The sequence below is a fragment of the Hemitrygon akajei genome, chromosome 16 (assembly GCF_048418815.1).
Source record: "Hemitrygon akajei chromosome 16, sHemAka1.3, whole genome shotgun sequence".
NCBI classification, from domain to species: domain Eukaryota; kingdom Metazoa; phylum Chordata; class Chondrichthyes; order Myliobatiformes; family Dasyatidae; genus Hemitrygon; species Hemitrygon akajei.
The window spans coordinates 23,967,848-23,986,680 of record NC_133139.1 but is presented as its reverse complement, the minus strand read 5'-3'; the positions used below and the strand labels follow the sequence as shown (position 1 = coordinate 23,986,680).

Below are 18,833 nucleotides of genomic sequence, written 5' to 3'. Positions count from 1 at the left end.
TTGCTTGAATTTCCAGCATCTGCAGATTTCCTCGTGTTTGCGATGTACTTACTGACCAGGCTTTTAGTGAGTCCAGACCCTCAACAATGCAGTCAATTTTTAAACGAACTCTGAAATGGTAACGTGTGAAAATAGAGATGGGCAATGTTGACCTTCTTTGAAACACAACCACTTGGGCAACTTACAGAAGCTATGAAGTTCCAAAGAAATGGTAGCCTTTCAATGGGTACTAGGACCTCAACCAGACCTGATCACATCTGAAGCAGCATTCACAGATCATATTTTACATTAGGCATAGAATGCAAGGATGCTTCAAGGTCAACTCTAGCACTGAGAAAGAGAGGGTTACTCAGCATTGATCAGGAAGAGATATTCACCCCATTATCAAAATAAAACATCCACTCAAGTATGATGATCCCTTACCTTTGATCCTCATTGGACAAATATTCAGCAAACATTTTTACAGCCTGTAATTCAGGGGGAGCTCCTGGTTTGATCTCATCCAATACAACACCATATTTTCTCTAAAGAGGAAGATAAAATAATTAGAAGTCTGTTTCTAATCAGTTACGTTTTAAATTTAGTGGTTTAGGTTGATATGTTCCCACTGAAAAGCAAGATTAATCATTCCCTGTTCTATCTAGCCCAATATTCCTCCTTCAACAATATGGTTACTCCTTCACATCTGAAAAAAATTGAGCAACTATGTACACTTTCCATTTTCCAAAGTAAAACAGCAGAATTACTGTTAACATTGTGCTATGCAAGGAACCGGAAGGCAAATGTCCTGCCTCCACTTTTATCAAGTTTACTCATTTACAGACTGTCGCAGGGTAATGAATGGGTTCCATCTTTATAGACACCCATAAGCACTTACTGAACGTTTGTCCACAAGTTAAAAATCAGAAAAATCATTCAATATGGCAACCACAAGGTATTGTAATGAACTGTATCAAAAACACACAGGACTGATAATAATTATTATTGAAAGTGGAGAGAGAGAGAGAGAAAACTATTTCTGCTATTCATAGTGATAGACATCTGTAGGTACACTGGGCTTTTGAATTTAATATTATGGAAGCTCAGTCTTGTGTAGAAATGTTCATAAATTGGGAGTGCTTAGCCCAAGAATAACCTATAATCAGTTGAAGACACACTCATTGCATTAGTCAGGACTAATTGAATTAACCTGTAGGAAAGCTGATTAATGGTACCCAAGCTGTGCCAGACTTAGCAGTACTAACTGAGGAATCAAGACACAAAAGCAACTGAATACCTTAGTTCCCAAAAGCAATACAGAAAGTCAACAAATATGTGCAAATTTATTTTTTTAAAACCTATTTAATTACACAATATACTATCCAACAGCAAATGCCAAGCATGCCAAGTGTTTATTTTGCATCCAACCAAAACTAAGCAAACATAAGGATTGCAGATTGCAACTGATCACACATAATCAATGGAATAAACGGATTATAAAATAATATCCATAAGCAGTAAAGTGATTTAAAAGTTGAAGTACCAGTGACCAATGATACAGTAAAAGCTGGGTGATACAACACACACTGAACTTGACAGCTGTAGGTTAACCCTATGGGGCTCCCTTGATACTGTAGTTAGACAGTATTGACAAAACCTTACATTATAATCATTCACAAGTAAATTGAGCCAATTAAACATTTTTAATACAGAAATTATTACCATGTTCTTGAGTCAACACCACTATATTACACTAAGTTGCACATCTCAGGAAGCTTGAATCTGCTGTGAAGGTACTACAAACTATACTACCACTTCCTTTAACATATAAAATTGTGATGTACTAGAGGTCTTTAAAATGAGCAGAAGACTTGATAGTGTAGATAAAACTGTTTTCCTTATTGAAAAAGTGAGTAAGCCCTTCATCCAAGTGGTGTTGGCAAAAAAAAGAAAGTGGGGTCAATTTCCCATTTCAAAACAGACAGCAGGGTTAAGTAGCTAGGTGCATAACATGTAAAATATATTAAAAAAAACACCAGCTGCTTCTCTGTGGGAAGTGGAAAACTGAGGAAACATCTGCCTTGACCTACTTGTATGCTTTTGCACTGGGAGCCTCAATGAGTGATTTATAGTCTCTCTCTCTTGAAAATGAGGGGGTAAGGCTGTACATGAAAACACATAAATAAAAACTTTATTCAATTACAAGAATAGTGAACATTATTCATACCTGTGCAATATAAGCTCTATAAAGGAAAAGATCACGCTCAATTTCTTTCTCAGGATTAGAGAGCTGAAAAACAAATCAGTTTGTTACGACCATGAAAACAAATATTTTGCTTGTCAGCATTTAACTCCATAGCTGTGTTTGATCTTCAGAAAAAAAAGTCTTTCAAGGCAATTAAAAAAATAATCAATGAGTAAGAGATAAAGAGGAAGGTGACCATTACCACATTTAGGAAGAACAGAAACAGTGTAACAAGGTAGAGTGTTGCTGACAGGTATTCTGAGGTGTGCAGGCAAAAAATGCTGGTGTACCAGATTGTAAGGAGAGACAGTAAAGTTTGCAGAAGACTGAAATATAGCCAACTGAACTAAAGCAAGTTGCAAATGACAACATTTTGATGTCAGTATGGTAGGACACAGTGTGTCGAAGAACATCAATCTATATTTCTATAAAATAAAATGCAGCCAGACATGTTTAACATTTGAAGTGAAAGGAAACTGAACTTTACAAATAGGTGAAGAGTTTAGAGTTACAGCTAAAGTACAGAAAAGGATACTTTGGAAAATTGAGTTCGGGCTGACGGAGAGTTCATCAAAATGAAATGCCAGTTTACATTCATACCAAGCAGCTTACAACATTAACCCTACATTCAGATTACATTTAGGATTATTCACCCTTTCCAATAAATGGCCAATAAATTCCTGGGCCTGATGACCAGCATCTTGGGTGGCTGCTATGGAGGAAGTGGATGCACTGGTTATCTTCATCAAAAATTACATAAATTCCAGCAAAGATGAAGAAGAAACGGGGGAGCTAGAGGCAGGTTAGCAGCTGTGGGAAACAACATTCTCTCTAAGCTGCACGGGCGCGCAGCCACACAGCAACTGAAATGCTTCCATGCACGTGGCAGCTGGAATTGGACGCAGTTGGAAAAAGTTTAGAAAATGTGAAAGATTTTCTTTGTTGTACTGCATTTCATTATACCCTTTAATAAAGAAAATCAAAAGCATGGGATTTTTCAATTTTCATTCTAAATATTCATAGTACATATATTACAAAAAAAATGTAACATGCCATGCAGTTTTCAGGCCCTATAAAAATTTCCTGCTTAGAGCAATGATTGGTTTATGCAGCTGTGTAAAAAAAATTGACAGAATGTTGGTGGAAAATAATTCAATGTTTTGTTAAGGAAGTTATCACAGGGCACTCAGGAAATAAGACTGGGTAGAATGAACATAGCTTTATAAAATGGAAATCACATTTGACAGATCTGTTGCCACAATAATTCACAGAATAGAAAAGGGCATTGCGCATTGGAAAGAGGGCTTAGAGCTATGTGGACCGGCTAAATGAATGGTCTCCACATGGTTATACATCATGAAACATGTACAGGTGTCCCCCGCTTTACGCCACTTCACTTTTACAAAAGACCTACCGTACATTAAATATCCTGTACTTGCATTACAAAGAAGATTTTTGCTTTTACGAAAATTTTTCTCATAAATTAATGGTTCTTTGCTTTACACTATTTCGGCTTGAGAAAGGATTCATAGGAACGCTCTACCTTTGTGGGGGGGGGGGGGGGACTGTTGTTCAAGTAAGCTTTGGAGTTAATGAGACACTGTTTCAGCTTGGGGCATCAGAGTTCAGAGATCAATCCTGGCATCTTTTGTAAGGAGTCCCTGTATGCCATATAACCATATAAACATATAACAATTACAGCACGGAAACAGGCCATCTCGGCCCTTCTAGTCTGTGCCGAATGCTTACTCTCACCTAGTCCCACCTACCTGCACTCAGCCCATAACTCTACATTCCTTTCCTGTCCATATACCTATCCAATTCTTTTTTAAATGACAAAATCGAACCTGCCTCTACCACTTCTACTGGAAGTTAGTATGCCCTTCCCGTGGAATGCACAAGTTTTCTCCCACAGTCGAAAGACATACCAGGTTGGCTAACTGGTCATTATGAATTGTCCTATGATTGAGTTAGGGTTTAATTGGGGTTGTCGGGGGTTATTGGGTGGTGCAGATTGAAGGACTGGAAGGGCCTATCCATGCTGTATCTCTAAATTTAAAAAATAAAGTTCAAGCTTATTGTTATTCAAACATACACAAGGATACTGTCAGAAGAGACAATGTTCTTCTGAACCAAGGTGCACAACACAGTATATGTAACTCACACAACACAAAGTAAACAGTGTAACGCTGCTGGCACTTCTCATGTGATGAGACCTGGGTGGAGGCTGGGAGTTCAGTAGTCATTATGGCCTGGGGGAGAAGCTGTGTCCCATCCTAACAGTTCTCATCCTAATGCTACGGTACCTTCTGTCTGATGGTGGTGAGGGAGTGGGGGAGCAGGGGGAGAGCTTGAGAGCCCCGCTCAAAGAGATTGTTGGACGGATAGAAGGGATCATTGACAATGCTATTAGCCTTGCATACACAATGCTCCTGATAAATAGGGCTCCTCTCTACAGCACCTGCAATCCTTTTGTAGAAGGCACGCATCTATTTTCTGTCTGTTTTATATTATATTTTGCACACTTTATGGGTTATTGCAATTTGTCACATGGGTTAGAGCATGGTAGAAGCAAATGACTAATTTTTATTAATTTTTAATGCGTTTCTACAAAACAACTACAAACAAAAAAACCCAACTATAAAATGAAGATCAATACAGTGCAAAATAAGCATATCAAATATATAATTCATACCAATAAGGAAACAGCACCCAAAATAAAATCATAAAGTTAGTATCCTCCCCAACCTCCCACTACAAAACTCCAGGCCAACCATTACAATACGTAAAAAAAAAAAAATCGGGAGTGTTCGACCCCACAGAGCTGTAAATATATATTTAAAAATTATAATGCCTACTACCAAAACTATAATGTAATTTCCATCAAAAGGAAATCATAAAACTTACAGAAAAAAAGCTGAAAGTAAGGGATTAAAAATAATAACTTAATCTAAAGGGGAGTTATGAAAGTATTCAAGAAAAGGTCCCCACACCTTTTGAAACTTTATGTCCGAATTGAGAAGTGAATAATGAATTTTTTCAAGGTCTAAACAGGACATATATCATTAAGCCATTGAGCATGAGTGAGTGGGGCAACATCTCTCCACCTGAGGAGAACTAAGCATCTAGCCAAAAGAGAGGCAAAAGATAATGTTCGACATTTAGTCGGACTCAAATGCATGTCTGCCTCACCCAAGGTACCGAAAAGGGCAATCAGAGGATTAGGTTCTAAGTGGCAATTAAGAATATGGGATAAAGATAAAAAGACTTCTCTCCAGAATTTCTCTAGACTAGGACAAGCCCAGTACATAGCAAATGAGTATATTTACGTATTCACATTTTGTCTTAGTTTTAGTTTAGTTAGAGTCAGCCAGGGACAGGGATTTTTTTTTTGTTGTTCACTAATTATGCTGCTTTGAAGACTACTTACTCTTATTTCGCCATATCACTAATTTAGTTTCATTAGTTTTTTTTATTGCTATAAGATCATTCATCTTTCCTGGTTTTGTAGTAAAGGATCGATCCGAATGTACTTTTCTTCAACTTGGAACTCAGCTACTTGGAAGCACGTCAAACAATGTCAGTTCTTGTACTCAGTCTCTCAGTAGTTCTGGTTTGTTTTCAAGTAACCGCTACACCTTTGTAAGGACTTGTGGTCAGATGCCTTACAGCTCCTGTAAAGACAGTGGGGCAGCTGGTCGAGACATTCTCAATGGTGCTCCTTGGTTAAAATGGGGGGGGAGGGGGGGTTAGAGAAAGAAAGGAAGCCTTACTTGCCTCAATCTCCTCAGGAAGTGGAGACCCTGCCATGCTTTTTTTGACCAAAGAGGTGGTGTTGAGGGATCAGGTGAGATCATCCACTCCCAGAAACTTGGTGCTCTTAACTCTCTCCACAGAGCAGCTGAGTATGTGTAGTGAGGAGTGGTTAGCCTGCTCCTTCTCCTGCACAGTCTCCTCTTTGGTCTTGTCCACGTTGAGATTGAAGTTGTTGTATTCACACCATTCTATCAGCCGCTCTACCTCCTCTCTGTATGCCGTCTCTTTGTCATTGATCAATTATTCAGAGGCCAACCACTTGTGTCATCAGGGAACTTGACGACTTGCTTTGAAATGGATCTAGCAATGCAGTCATGCATCAGCAGCGGGCTGAACACGTAGCGCTGGTGAATACCAGTGCTCAGCATGATGGAGCTAGAAATGTTTCTGCCAATACAGACTGACTGTGGCCTTTCTGTTAAGGAGTCCAGGATCCAATTACAGAGAGAGGTATTGAGATCCAATGAGGACAGTTTACCCACCTGCCTCTGAGGGATAATCATATTGAATGCCAAGCAAAAGTTAATAAACAGCATACTGGCATATGAGGCACCATTTGGGGGGGGGGGGGGGGAGAAATAACAAGGTGGAGTGGAGTACAGAGAATATGCTATCATTAGTGAACCGACTTGAGTGATAAGCAAAATAGAAGGGGTCCAATATAAGAGGAAAGTGGTATTTAATGTGATCCATGAACAGCCACTCTTTATTGTTGAGATCAGTGTTACTGGAAAGTAATCGTTGAGGCAGGTTACTGATGCCCTCTTGGGCACTGGGATGATGGTGGCTGCCTTGATGCCTGACAGGACAGTGGAGTATTCCAAAGAGATGTTGAAGATATCTGTTAGAAACTCAGTTAACTGGGCTGCATTGCCCCTCAGCATCCGATCAGGTATGTTAAATGGGAAGCCTTTAAAAGCAAAATTTTGAAGTACAGTGTTTGTATGTTCCTGTTAGAATAAAAGACAAGGCTAACGGGTTTAGGGAATCCTGATTTTTGAAGGATATTATGGCTCTGGTTAAGAAGAAGCTGCATAGCAGGTATAGGCAGCAAAGAACAAATGAAGTGCTTGTGAAAAAAACAAAATGCAAGAGAACACTTAAAAGAGAAATCAGGAGGCATGAGTTTGGTCTGGTAGATAAGGTGAATAAATGGATTTCTTGCATCTATGTTTACTTAAATGCCATTGAGGCAAAGCAGCAGTGAGGTCACAGATCATGTACAGATTACAGATGAGAAGGTACTCAAATTAGGGTGGATAAATCCCCAGGGCCTGACAGTTCCCTCTCATAACTTGTGGGAAGCTAGTGCAGAAATTACATGGGCCCTGGCAGAGACTTTTAATATGTCTTTAGCTAAGCATGAGATACTGGCGGACAGCTAACATTGTTAAAGGAAGGCTCTAAGAATGTCAGGAAATTATAGACAGGTGAGCCAGACATCAGTAGTGGGTACTGGAAGGTATTCTAAAGGACTGGATATACCAGTATTTGAAGAGACAGGGACTGGTTAGGGATAGTCAACACGGCTTTGTGTAGCAACCTTACATAGTTTTTCAAGGAGTATCAGGAAAGTTGATGAAGGAAAGGTAGTTGAGGTTGTCTACATGAACTATGGCGAGATCTTTGACAAAGTTCCGCAAAAGAGGTTAGTCAAGAAGTTTAAGTTGTTTGGTATTCAGGATGAGGTAGTAAACGGGATTCAACCTTGGCTTCGCAGAAGCCAGAGAGTGGTAGTAGATGGTTGCCTCTCTGACTGGAGACCTGTGACTAGTGGAGTGCTGTAAGGATTGGTGCTGGGCCCATTGTTGTTTGTCATTTATATCAATGATCTGGATGAATGTAGTAAACTGGATTAGCAAATTTGCAGATGACATCACCAATACTATGGGCAAAATGTACATTGAGGAAGGCTATCAAAGCTTGCAATGGAATCTGGACCAGCTGAAAGTGGCAGATGTAATTTAAAGCAGACAAATGTAAACTGTTGCACTTTGGGAGAACAAACCAGGGTAGGACTTACAGTGAATGGTAGGACACTGAAGAGTGTGGTAGAACATAGGGATACCCAATTCTTTGAAAGTAGCGTTTCATGTAGATAGGGTTGTCAAGAGAGCTTTTGGCACACAGACCTTCAAAAGTATGAGCACAGGATTTGGGATGTTATGTTGAAGTTGTGAGGCCAAACTTTGGAAATATTGTGTGCAATTCTGCTCACCTACATACAGGAACGATAGCAACAAGATCGAAAGAGTACAGAGAATATTTACAAGTATGCTGCTGGGACCTGAAGACCCTAGTTATAGGGAAAGGTTGAAGAGGTTAGGACTTTATTCTCTGGAGTGTAGGAGATTGAGGGAGGATTTGATAGAGGTATATAAAATTACTAAGAGAATAGATAAGGTTAATGCAAACAGGCTTTTTTCATTGGGGGGAGACTAGAACTAGAAGCCATAGGTTAAGGGTGAAAGGTGAAATGTTTAATGGGAACCCGAGGGGCAACTTCTTCACTCAGAGGGGTGGTGCGAGTGTGGAATGAGCTGCCAACAGAATTGGTGGATGGGGCTCAATTACAACATTTAAGAACAGCACACAGATTGGAGGGCTATGGTCCTGATGTGGGTTGATGAGACTAGGCAGAATAATAGTTAAGCATGGACTAGATGGGCCAAAGGGCCTGTTTCTGTGCTGTAGTACGCCATGATTCTGTGTGGAAGTACATTAAAGGCATCCAATTTGAGAGAAAAGATAGAAAACTAAGACACTGATGAATCTTTGGAATCCACTGTGCATTTTCAAGACAAATCAAAAACGTGCTGAGATTTTAAGCATCAGAGGATTAAGGGATTAGCAGGTATGTGACATCAATGTGAAATACCAGTCATGATATTATTGAATGATGGAGCAAACACAGAGGGCTAAATAACCTGTCCTTGTTTATTTCCTACATTCAATGTTCCTGTACCACAGTTGTAGGGTTCATCAACCTAACTACAGTATAATAAATCACTTGAAAGTAAGCTCAGATTTTAAATTAATTGCATTAAATTTTGTCTGGTTTGACAAGCTTCAGTTTTGATGTAAACACTATCTAATTGCTACCAACCAATTAGCATCTCTCCATCTGGCATCCACTGCCCAATTAAGTCCTGAACCCAGCCTTTCATGAACCCCAACTCCTTATCAGTTAAAGCCAAGCTCATGTAAATGAACTCTGCCGAAGTGGCCAGTGGGTCACGGAGCCCTAAGCCTGGACACCTTAGTCGTGACCACTACCCCCACCAGCAGTCAGCCCGTTCCCTCAAGTTAACTAACCTGGGTCAGGGAAGTTATACCTGCCCTTTTTTTCAATTTGCTATAATTCGGCCAACTCACCTTGAGTTTTTGCGCCTCGTTTATACACTGCTGATAGCTGCCGATGTAGAAACTGTTCCTCACATCGAAAAGAGGATCCCCCTCCCCCTGCTGCATTGCCGCCATCTTCCTCGGCTTGCCCTTACAAATGCGCAGGCGCGGCCCACGTGGCGCCGGAAGTCCGTGTAGGAAGCTCGTCGGTTCTTCTGCGCATGCTTAACAAAATGCTGCCGAAGATAGCGGAGTTTTGTCCTGACCGTAATGTGGGAGGATGCGTCAAAATATTTCTCAGGGGTATTATAATACACAGCTGGCTATAAAAAGGCCCGAAGTCACGATTAAAGTGGGATGTAATGAGAACTATAAACTACTGGAGGGAAAGCAATTGTCCATATTTCGGGTTGAGGCCCTTCTGACCGTCTCTCCTCTCTGCTATCAGTCTCGATGCAGCTTTTCAACCAAAAGTATGGACCAGTTTTTCCGCCACAGATGCTACACGACCCGCTGAGTTCCTCCAGCCGATTGTGTGTTGCTCCAAGTTCCAACACATGTAGTTATTGACTATATCTAAGGCTAATAAAGATATTTTTGAATGTTGTGAAAACAGCATTCAGGAACAAATAGGAAAGTGCAGTTGAGGCTAGGAACCGATCAGTCGTACTGAATGGCAGGGCAGGTTCAAAGCAGCAGGTTTGATAGTAGTAATGTAATTTCTGTTAATACTACAAAGCATTCATGGTTGACTCTGAGCCTGGGGATAAATTCTAGATCTGCACCCCTTGTGCAAAGTGCTTTCATTTTTAGTATTTACTGAATGTACACAAACGTTCCATAGTCCCCATCTGTTGTCAGCTTCAGCAGCCTGTGAGTTTGAGGATGGGCCTCGCCAGCTCTCTGTACTATGATGGTCTCTGTAATATGCTCAGCCATGGTGAAGTACTGGAAACGGAGCTGCAGCAGAAGATTGCACCAGGAAATTAACAGTGGAACAGGAGAAGGTGGGCATCTGGTTGGGAAGGCCTGCCTCATTGGGCTGAAGTCCTTTCTACTATTTCAAGTGGCAGCAAAATGTTATTTCATTATTTCAGAAAGGAACAATCAGAATCAGATTTAGTATCACCATGTATTGTGAAATCTGTTAACTTAGCAGCAGTTCAATGCAGTACACAATATAGAAAAAAATAATAAATTAGTATAGGTATATTGAATAAAAATCATGCAAAAAACAAAAGTAATACATACGTATTTTAAAAAGTGAGGTGGTGTTCAAGGGTTCAATGTCCATTTAGGAATCGGACGGCAGAGGGGAAGAAGCTGTTCCTGAATCGCTGAGTGTGTGCCTTCAGGCTTCTGTACCTCCTACCTGATGGTAACAGTGAAGAAAGGGCATGCCCTGGGTGCTGGAGGTCCTTAATAATGGATGCTGCCTTTCTGAGACACTGCTCCCTGAAGATGTAAAAAACACAAAATGCTGGCAGAAATCAGCAGGCCAGACAGCATCTATGGGAGGAGGTAGTGACAATGTTTCGGGCCGAAACCCTTCATCAGGAGTGAAGTAACATGGGATGGTCGAGGGGGGATAAGAAGTGGGGGGAGGGATGAAGTAGAGAGCTGGGAAGTGATAGACTAGAGGGAAATGGGCTAGGGGCAAAGAGAAAGAAAGGTAGGGCTGGGGGGAGATTATAGTGAGGGGGGGAAGTGAGAGAAAGAGAACCAGACTAAAATTATAGATAGGGATGGGGTAAGGGGGGGCAGGGGTTCAATTCACAGACCTCCGTTGATACCCCTATAGAAGAAATATTCTCAACTCTCTTTCAGTCCAGAGTTTCATCCAAAAAATGGCATAGCATAGCTACTGAATAGATAAAATTTTAAAAAATACAAATGCTGGAAATCTAAAATAAAAATAGACGGTATGGGAAGTACTCAGCAGGTGAGGCCGCATCTGTGGGAAGAAAAACAGAATTAAAGTTTTAGGTCAAAGACCATCCATCAGGAGTGGGTGATGGAAGCAGGATAGATGGAAAAGAATGGACCATCCTCACAATAGGAATTCTCAGAAATTGAGGTTCTGAGGAAGGCTCTTCAACATGAAAGATTAACTCTTGTTTTTTCATCCCACAGATGGTATAATATTTCTTCTATAGAAGTTTTGAGTGTATTTGGTTATGTACCAATTCTCTTCAAACTCCTAATGAAGTATAGTCACTGTCTTGCCTTCTTTATAACTGCATCAATATGTTGGGACCAGGTTAGGTCCAGAGGTCTTGACACCCAGGAACTTGAAACTGCTCACTTTCTCCACTTCTGATCCCTCTATGAGGATTGGTATGTGTTCTTTCATCTTACCCTTCCTGAAGTCCACAATCAGCTCTTTCGTCTTACTGACATTGAGTGCCAGGTTGTTGCTGTGACACCACTCCACTAGTTGGCATATCTTGCTCCTGTATGCCCTCAACATGATTGAACAAGGGAGTTCAATCTTCAAATATTCTCTCTTGAATCAATTGCACAAAACATTATTATTATGTTCAAACACGAGGAAATCTGCAGATGCTAGATATTCAAACAACACACACAAAATGCTGGTGGAACACAGCAGGCCAGGCAGCATCGACGAAGGGTCTCGGCCCGAAACGTCGACAGTGCTTCTCCCTATAGATGCTGCCTGGCCTGCTGTGTTCTACCAGCATTTTGTGTGTGTTGCTATTATTATGTTACAGTTTTGGGAGCTTGCTGTGCACAGATTAGCTGCTGAGTATCCTGTGACCAGACTTCAAATGCGTTTTGTTGCTGGTAAAGTACTTTGGATCATTTTCAAAAAAAAATTAAAGATAGCAGTATAATATCTAAAAACAGTTCATACTTGCATATGGATGGAGTATTTAGCTGAATATCTTGTCTTCAGGTGCTGTGTTGCAGTCTTTAGTGTCCTTGTGAATCATTACAGAACTGGAATTTAATATTTCATCCCCAGCACAGTATGTCCACAAATACAATGTTTTCCTTGGAGCATTGCTCAAGGATAATACATCAATTTCTTTTGTGTGATTTAAACTTACAACCACCTGACTTAGAAGCCAGCATGAGCCAAACATATTTTAACTACAGTGACGGGAAATGATACAAGACTAGACTCTCTTGGCCTAGGAATCAAGAGGTTAAAACTATACAAACTAATTTGACACAACAGCGTGTCGACATTAGACTTTGTTCACACACAGAAATTGCCTCAGGAATATTTTCTAGAATTTCAAATGAATACATACCTTTGAAATGGAGACTATTCACCTCTCTCAGAGTTTAGAATCCTCATAGACCTACAAACAAAAGCTTTTGATCTATTGTAGCAGACTACTGTCGAAGTAGGATTAATCAGCTACTGATCATATTATACCATCTGTGGGATGAAAAAAACAAGAGTTAATCTTTCATGTTTAAGAGCTTTCCTCAGAACCTCAATTTCTGAGAATTCCTATTGTGAGGATGGTCCATTTTTTCCATCTATCCTGCTTCCATCACCCACTCCTGCAGGATGGTCTTTGACCTAAAACTTTAATTCTGTTTTTCTTCCCACAGATGATGAAGACTAGAGGTCCCAGAACAGATCCCTGAGGCACACCACTGGTCACCAACCTCCATACAGAATATGACCTGTCTACAACCACTCTTTGCCTTCTATGGGCAAGCCAGTTCTGGATCCACAAAGCAATGTCCCCTTGGATCTCTTGCCTCCCTACTTTCTCAATAAGCCTTGCATGGGGTACCTTATCAAATGCCTTGCTGAAATCCATATACACTACATCTACTGCTCTACCTTCATCAATGTGTTTATACACATCCTCAAGAAATTCAATCAAGCTCGTAAGGCACGACCTGCCTTCGAAAAAGCCATGCTGACGTTTCCTAATCATATTATGCTTCTCCAAATGTTCATAAATCCTGCCTCTCAGGATCTTCTCAATCAACTTACAACCACTGAACTCACTGGTCTATATTTTCCTGGGCCATCTCTGCTCCCTTTCTTGAATAAGGAAACAACATCTACAACACTCCAATCCTCCAGAACTTCTACCCTCTCCACTGATGATGCAAAAATCATTACCAGAGGCTCAGCAATGTCCTCCCTCGCCTCCCACAGTAGCCTGGGGTACATCTCGTCCGGTTGCGGTGTCTTATCAAACTTGATGCTTTCCAAAAGCTCCAGCACATCCTCTTTCTTAATATCTATATTCTCAAGCTTTTCAATCTGCTGTAAGTCATCCTTACAATTGCCAAGGTCCTTTCCCATAGTGAATACTGAAGCAAAGTATTCATTAAGTACCTCTGCAATCTCCTTCGGTTCCATACACACTTTTCCACTGTCACACTTGATTGGTCCTATTCTTTCATGTCTTATCCTCTTGTTCTTCACATACTTGTAGAATGCCTTGGGGTTTTCCTTAATCCTGTTCACCAAGGCCTTCTCATGGCCCCTTCTGGCTCTCCTAATTTCATTCTTAAGCTCCTTCCTGCTAGCCTTATAATTTTCTAGATTTCTATCATTACCTAGTCTTTTGAATCTTTTCCTCTTGACTAGATTTTCAACAGCCTTTGTACACCATGGTTCCTGTACCCTAACATTTTCTCCGTCTCATTGGAACGTACCTATGCAGAACGCCACACAAATATCCCCTGAACATTTGCCACATTTCTGCTGTACATTTCCCTGAGAACATCTGTTCCCAACTTATGCTTCCAAGTTCCTGCCTGATAGCTTCATATTTCCCCTTACTCCAATTAAATGCTTTCCTAATTTGTCTGTTCCTATCCTTCTTATAGGAAACTGATACAGGACTTTGTGATATGGTGCAACTCAAATTACCTGCGTCTCAATATCACCAAGACCAAGGAGATGGTGGTGGACTTTAGGAGATCTAGGCCTCATATGGAGCCAGTGATCATTAATGGAGAATGTGTGGAGCAGGTTAAGACCTACAAGTATCTGGGAGTGCAGTTAGACGAGAAGCTAGACTGGACTGCCAACACAGATGCCTTGTGCAGGAAGGCACAGAGTCGATTGTACTTCCTTAGAAGGTTGGCATCATTCAATGTTTGTAGTGAGATGCTGAAGATGTTCTATAGGTCAGTTGTGGAGAGCGCCCTCTTCTTTGTGGTGGCGTGTTGGGGAGGCAGCATTAAGAAGAGGGACGCCTCACATCTTAATAAGCTGGTAAGGAAGGCGGGCTCTGTCGTGGGCACAGAACTGGAGAGTATGACATCGGTAGCTGAGCGAAGGGCGCTGAGTAGGCTACGGTCAATCATGGAAAACCCTGAACATCCTCTGCATAGCACCATCCAGAGACAGAGAAGCAGCTTCAGTGGCAGGTTGCTATTGATGCAATGCTCCTCAGACAGGATGAAGAGATCATTACTCCCAATGCCATTCGGCTTTACAATTCAACCACCAGGGGTAAGATATGTTAAAGTGCCGGGGTTAGGACTGAGCTTATGTTACCATTCAATGTATTTTAGTAAACTATTTAAGAACTTTTTAAAAGCTATTTATTAATGCTTTCTGAGAGGGTGATTTTAGATGCATATCATATTTATACTGAGTTAAGTATTGTATGTAATTGGTTTTGCTACAATAAGTGTATGGGACATTGGAAAAAATGTTGAATTTCCCCATGGGGATGAATAAAGTATCGATCTATCTTCTCCAATGCTATGGTAAAGGAGATAGAATTATGATCACTATCTCCAAAATGCTCTCCCAGTGAGAAACCTGATACCTGACCAGGTTCATTTCCCAATACCAGATCAAGTACAGCCTCTCCTCTTGTAGGCTTATCTACATATTGTGTCAGGAAACTTTCCTGAACACACCTAACAAACTCCACCCCATCTAAACCCTGTGCTCTAGGGAGATGCCAATCAATATTGGGGAAATTAAAATCTCCCATCATGACCACCCTGTTATTATTGTACCATTCCAGAATCTGTCTCTCTATCTGCTCCTCGATGTCCCTGTTACCATTGGGTGGTCTATAAAAAAACACCCAGTAGATTTATTGACCCCTTCCTGTTCCTAACTTCCACCCACAGAGACTCACAATCCCTCCATGACTTCCTCCTTTTCTGCAGCCATGACACTATCACTGATCAGCAGTGCCATGCCCCTACCTCTTTTACCTCCCTCCCTGACCTTTCTGAAACATCTAAAGCCTGGCAAACATCATTCCTGCCCCTGAGCCATCCAAGTCTCTGTAATGGCCACCACATCATAGCTCCAAGTACTGATCCACACTCTAAGCTCAACTGCTTTGTTCATGATACTCCTTGTATTAAAATAGACACATCTCACATCAGTCTGAGCACATCCCTTCTCTATCACCTGCCTATCCTCCCTCTCACACTGTCTACAAGCTTTCTCGATTTGTGTGCCAACCAGCCAACATCTATGATACAGAAGAGAACCCAAAGAATGAATGACAGTAAAAACGTTAGAAACCCAAAGCCCCCTCAGTTCTCTCACATGCACAAGTAGCAGCAAAGCATCAACTCTCCCCGACTTATTTCAGCCAGAAGCATCAGCACCCAGCACCCAACAAGCAAGCAACTGCAAATCCCCAAAAGAAAGACTATGATCTGCAGTCCAACAAAAACTAAGGCTCTGTCTTTCTCTCTAACTAGGAACAGAGGTGTGGCCCCTTTCCACGGTAAGAGATCAACAAAACAACTCACTGATTACAATGTTATAGTCTGCTGCGTCCAAGGTGACTAGGCAAATGTGCCAAATATAGGTGTTCATTTATTTGAGTAGCTCAAGATTGTAGTGATCTTTCTTCTGGATACAATCGGATTCACTCAGGGTGAACCATCTGCCAAATAACTCGAAAGGTGACAGCTTTGGACAGAATCTTGTATCCACATTCAACAATGAGATGGGTCACAAATTTCTGATCTTTTCCCTCCCTCCCTCCCTCCTTTTTACTTGTAGATGAGGCAGTGATGTCCTCCTTCATAAACAGGGCATCAGTCTTCCATCACTCACTGACCAAAAAACACTTACAATCGCAATTTTTACTGCAACCTCTTGCACCTAATATAATGGTAACTTAGAGCTAGATATTCTCAACTCTCTTTCAGTCCAGAGTTTCATCCAGAAAATGGCATAGCATAGCTACTGAATAGATAAATTTTTAAAAAAATACAAGTGCTGGAAATCCAGTACCTGGATGAGGAAGTGGAATGATGGGTTAGTAAATTTGCTAATGACACAAAGGTTGGGGGTGTTGTGGATAGTGTGGAGAGTTGTCAGAGGTTATAACAGGACATTGATAGGATGCCATCCGGGCTGAGAAGTGGCAGATGGGTTTCAACCCAGTTAAGTTGAGGTGGTTCATCCTGGTCAAATGTGATGCCAGGATGTAGTATTAATGATAAGACTCTTGGCAGTGTGGAGGATCAAAGGGATCTTGGGGTCCGAGTCCATAGGACACTCAAAGCTGCTGTGCAGGTTGACTGTGTGGTTAAGAAGGCAGGCAGTGCATTGGCCTTCATCAACCATGGGATTGAGTTCGAGAGCCAAGAGATGGTGTTACAGCTTTATAGGACCCAGGTCAGACCCCACTTGGAGTACTGGCTCATTTCTGGTCACCTCACTACAGGAAGGTTGTGGAAACTACAGAAAGGGTGTAGAGGAGATTTACAAGGATGTTGCCCGGTTTGGGGATCATGCCTTATGAGAATAGGTTGAGTGAACTTGGCCTTTTCTCCTTGGAGCGATGGAGGATGAGAGGTGACTTGATAGAGGTGTATAAGATGATGAGGCATTGATCGTGTGGGTAGTCAGAGGCTTTTTCCCAGGGCTGAGATGGCTAACACGAGAGGGCACAGTTTTAAGGTGCATGGAAGTAGATACAGAGATGTCAGGGGTAAGTTTTTACACAAAGAGTGGTGAGTGTGTGGAATGGGCTGCCAGTGATGGTGGTGGAGCTGGATACAATAGGATCTTCCAAGAGACTCCTGGATAGGTACATGGAGCTTAGAAAACTAGAGGGCTAAGGGTAACCCCAGGTAATTTCTAAACTAAGTACATGTTCGGCTCAGCTTTGTGGGCGGAAGGGCCTGTTTGGTGCTTTAGGTTTTTTATGTTTTGTGAAAAGTAGGAATTTCAGGTTGCATACTGTATACATTCTCTGATATTCAATGGAACCACTGAACTATTGAACTTGAATAATCACTCTAGCAAAGCTGTTGTGCAGAGTCAGCATTTTCTGGTTTTATTATACATCTGCAGTATTTTCTTCCTACATTACCAATTAGTTTTAATTATTTCAAATCAAACAGTTTAGTTTTCAAAGTTATTTTAGATCAATGTATTTTAAACCATGCCACTTTGTTCTTTTAAACTTACTCTCAAATCTGGAGTCAGATACAGGTCAGACCAGACAAGCATGGCATATTTCCTTTCCTGAAGGACTTTAACAATTTAGACATGTTTCCATGACTACCTAATAGTTGGTGTTTCCCATTACTAAAACTAGCTTTTTCTTAACTTCAACTATTTACTTTTACTTACTTTTAAATTCCTGGGTAACCAGGACATTACTTGAACCCAAGGATCCAGAATTCTAGATATGATTCCAATAATTTAACTTCCATACCAATTTATCCCCATATTGCTCACCCCAAAGTAGAGTTACACGTGAAACCTTCAAATCCTAGTCCAAAATTTGACTCAAGATTCGGCTGACCTGAGGGGATGTTAAACTATTTTTAAGATGAGACAATAGATGGAGGTTATCTCAATTGGGCTCAAAATGATCCATACTATTTAAATCAAAGGATTTCTCCCCAAAGTCTCAGCCATGTAATATTTGTTTAATCCACATTTAGAAGAGTTATCTAGTTATGGCCACTCAAAGGTTGCCAATGACATCCCACGTCCATCACTTCATTTCACATATAATTTATTGACAGCATTTTAGTAATTTGAAATCATGAAATGTGTCATTAGATAAATATAGTTTCATTCCTTCATGCTGATATATTATTAGGTTTTGTTGATACCACTCGTGAGACAATATTAAACATACCTGAGGGATTTATGAAATAGTAAAAAGTGTCCATTAACCCACCAGGTAAAAACAGTTTTTTATTCATAAATTGACATTTTTAGAGCTTTTTAAAAAAAATTGTGCTCCTCCTAATGCAGGTATCTGGAGACCTGCGTGACATTTTGTTCAGATATAGAAAATAGAATTAGCAACAGACCTCAGGTATTATTATTCCTCTGAATTAAAGTATACTGAAGCTGGCATAATTTGTTCAAATCTATTTCATCAATAATAACTGAGGTAACCTGTAGATTTCCTCTTCATTGCTGATTCACATTAAGCCCACACAACAATTTCTAAAAGATTATGGCACTGATATGTTTAGGGATACAGTT

General features: G+C 40.7%; 1 protein-coding gene across 1 annotated transcript in view; it reads right to left on the bottom strand.

The window, feature by feature from the left end:
- The window catches only part of cope (COPI coat complex subunit epsilon), a 29,083-nt gene extending 19,522 nt beyond the window's left edge, over window positions 1–9,561 (bottom strand). Inside the window, exons 1-3 of the mRNA XM_073068417.1 lie at window positions 9,416–9,561; window positions 2,207–2,269; window positions 424–524 (exon numbers count right to left, since the gene is read on the bottom strand). Coding sequence (XP_072924518.1) covers window positions 424–524; window positions 2,207–2,269; window positions 9,416–9,520 — 269 coding nt within the window. The 5' untranslated portion in view covers window positions 9,521–9,561. The remainder of the gene's footprint in view (window positions 1–423; window positions 525–2,206; window positions 2,270–9,415) is intronic.
- Window positions 9,562–18,833: the final 9,272 nt, after the last annotated feature.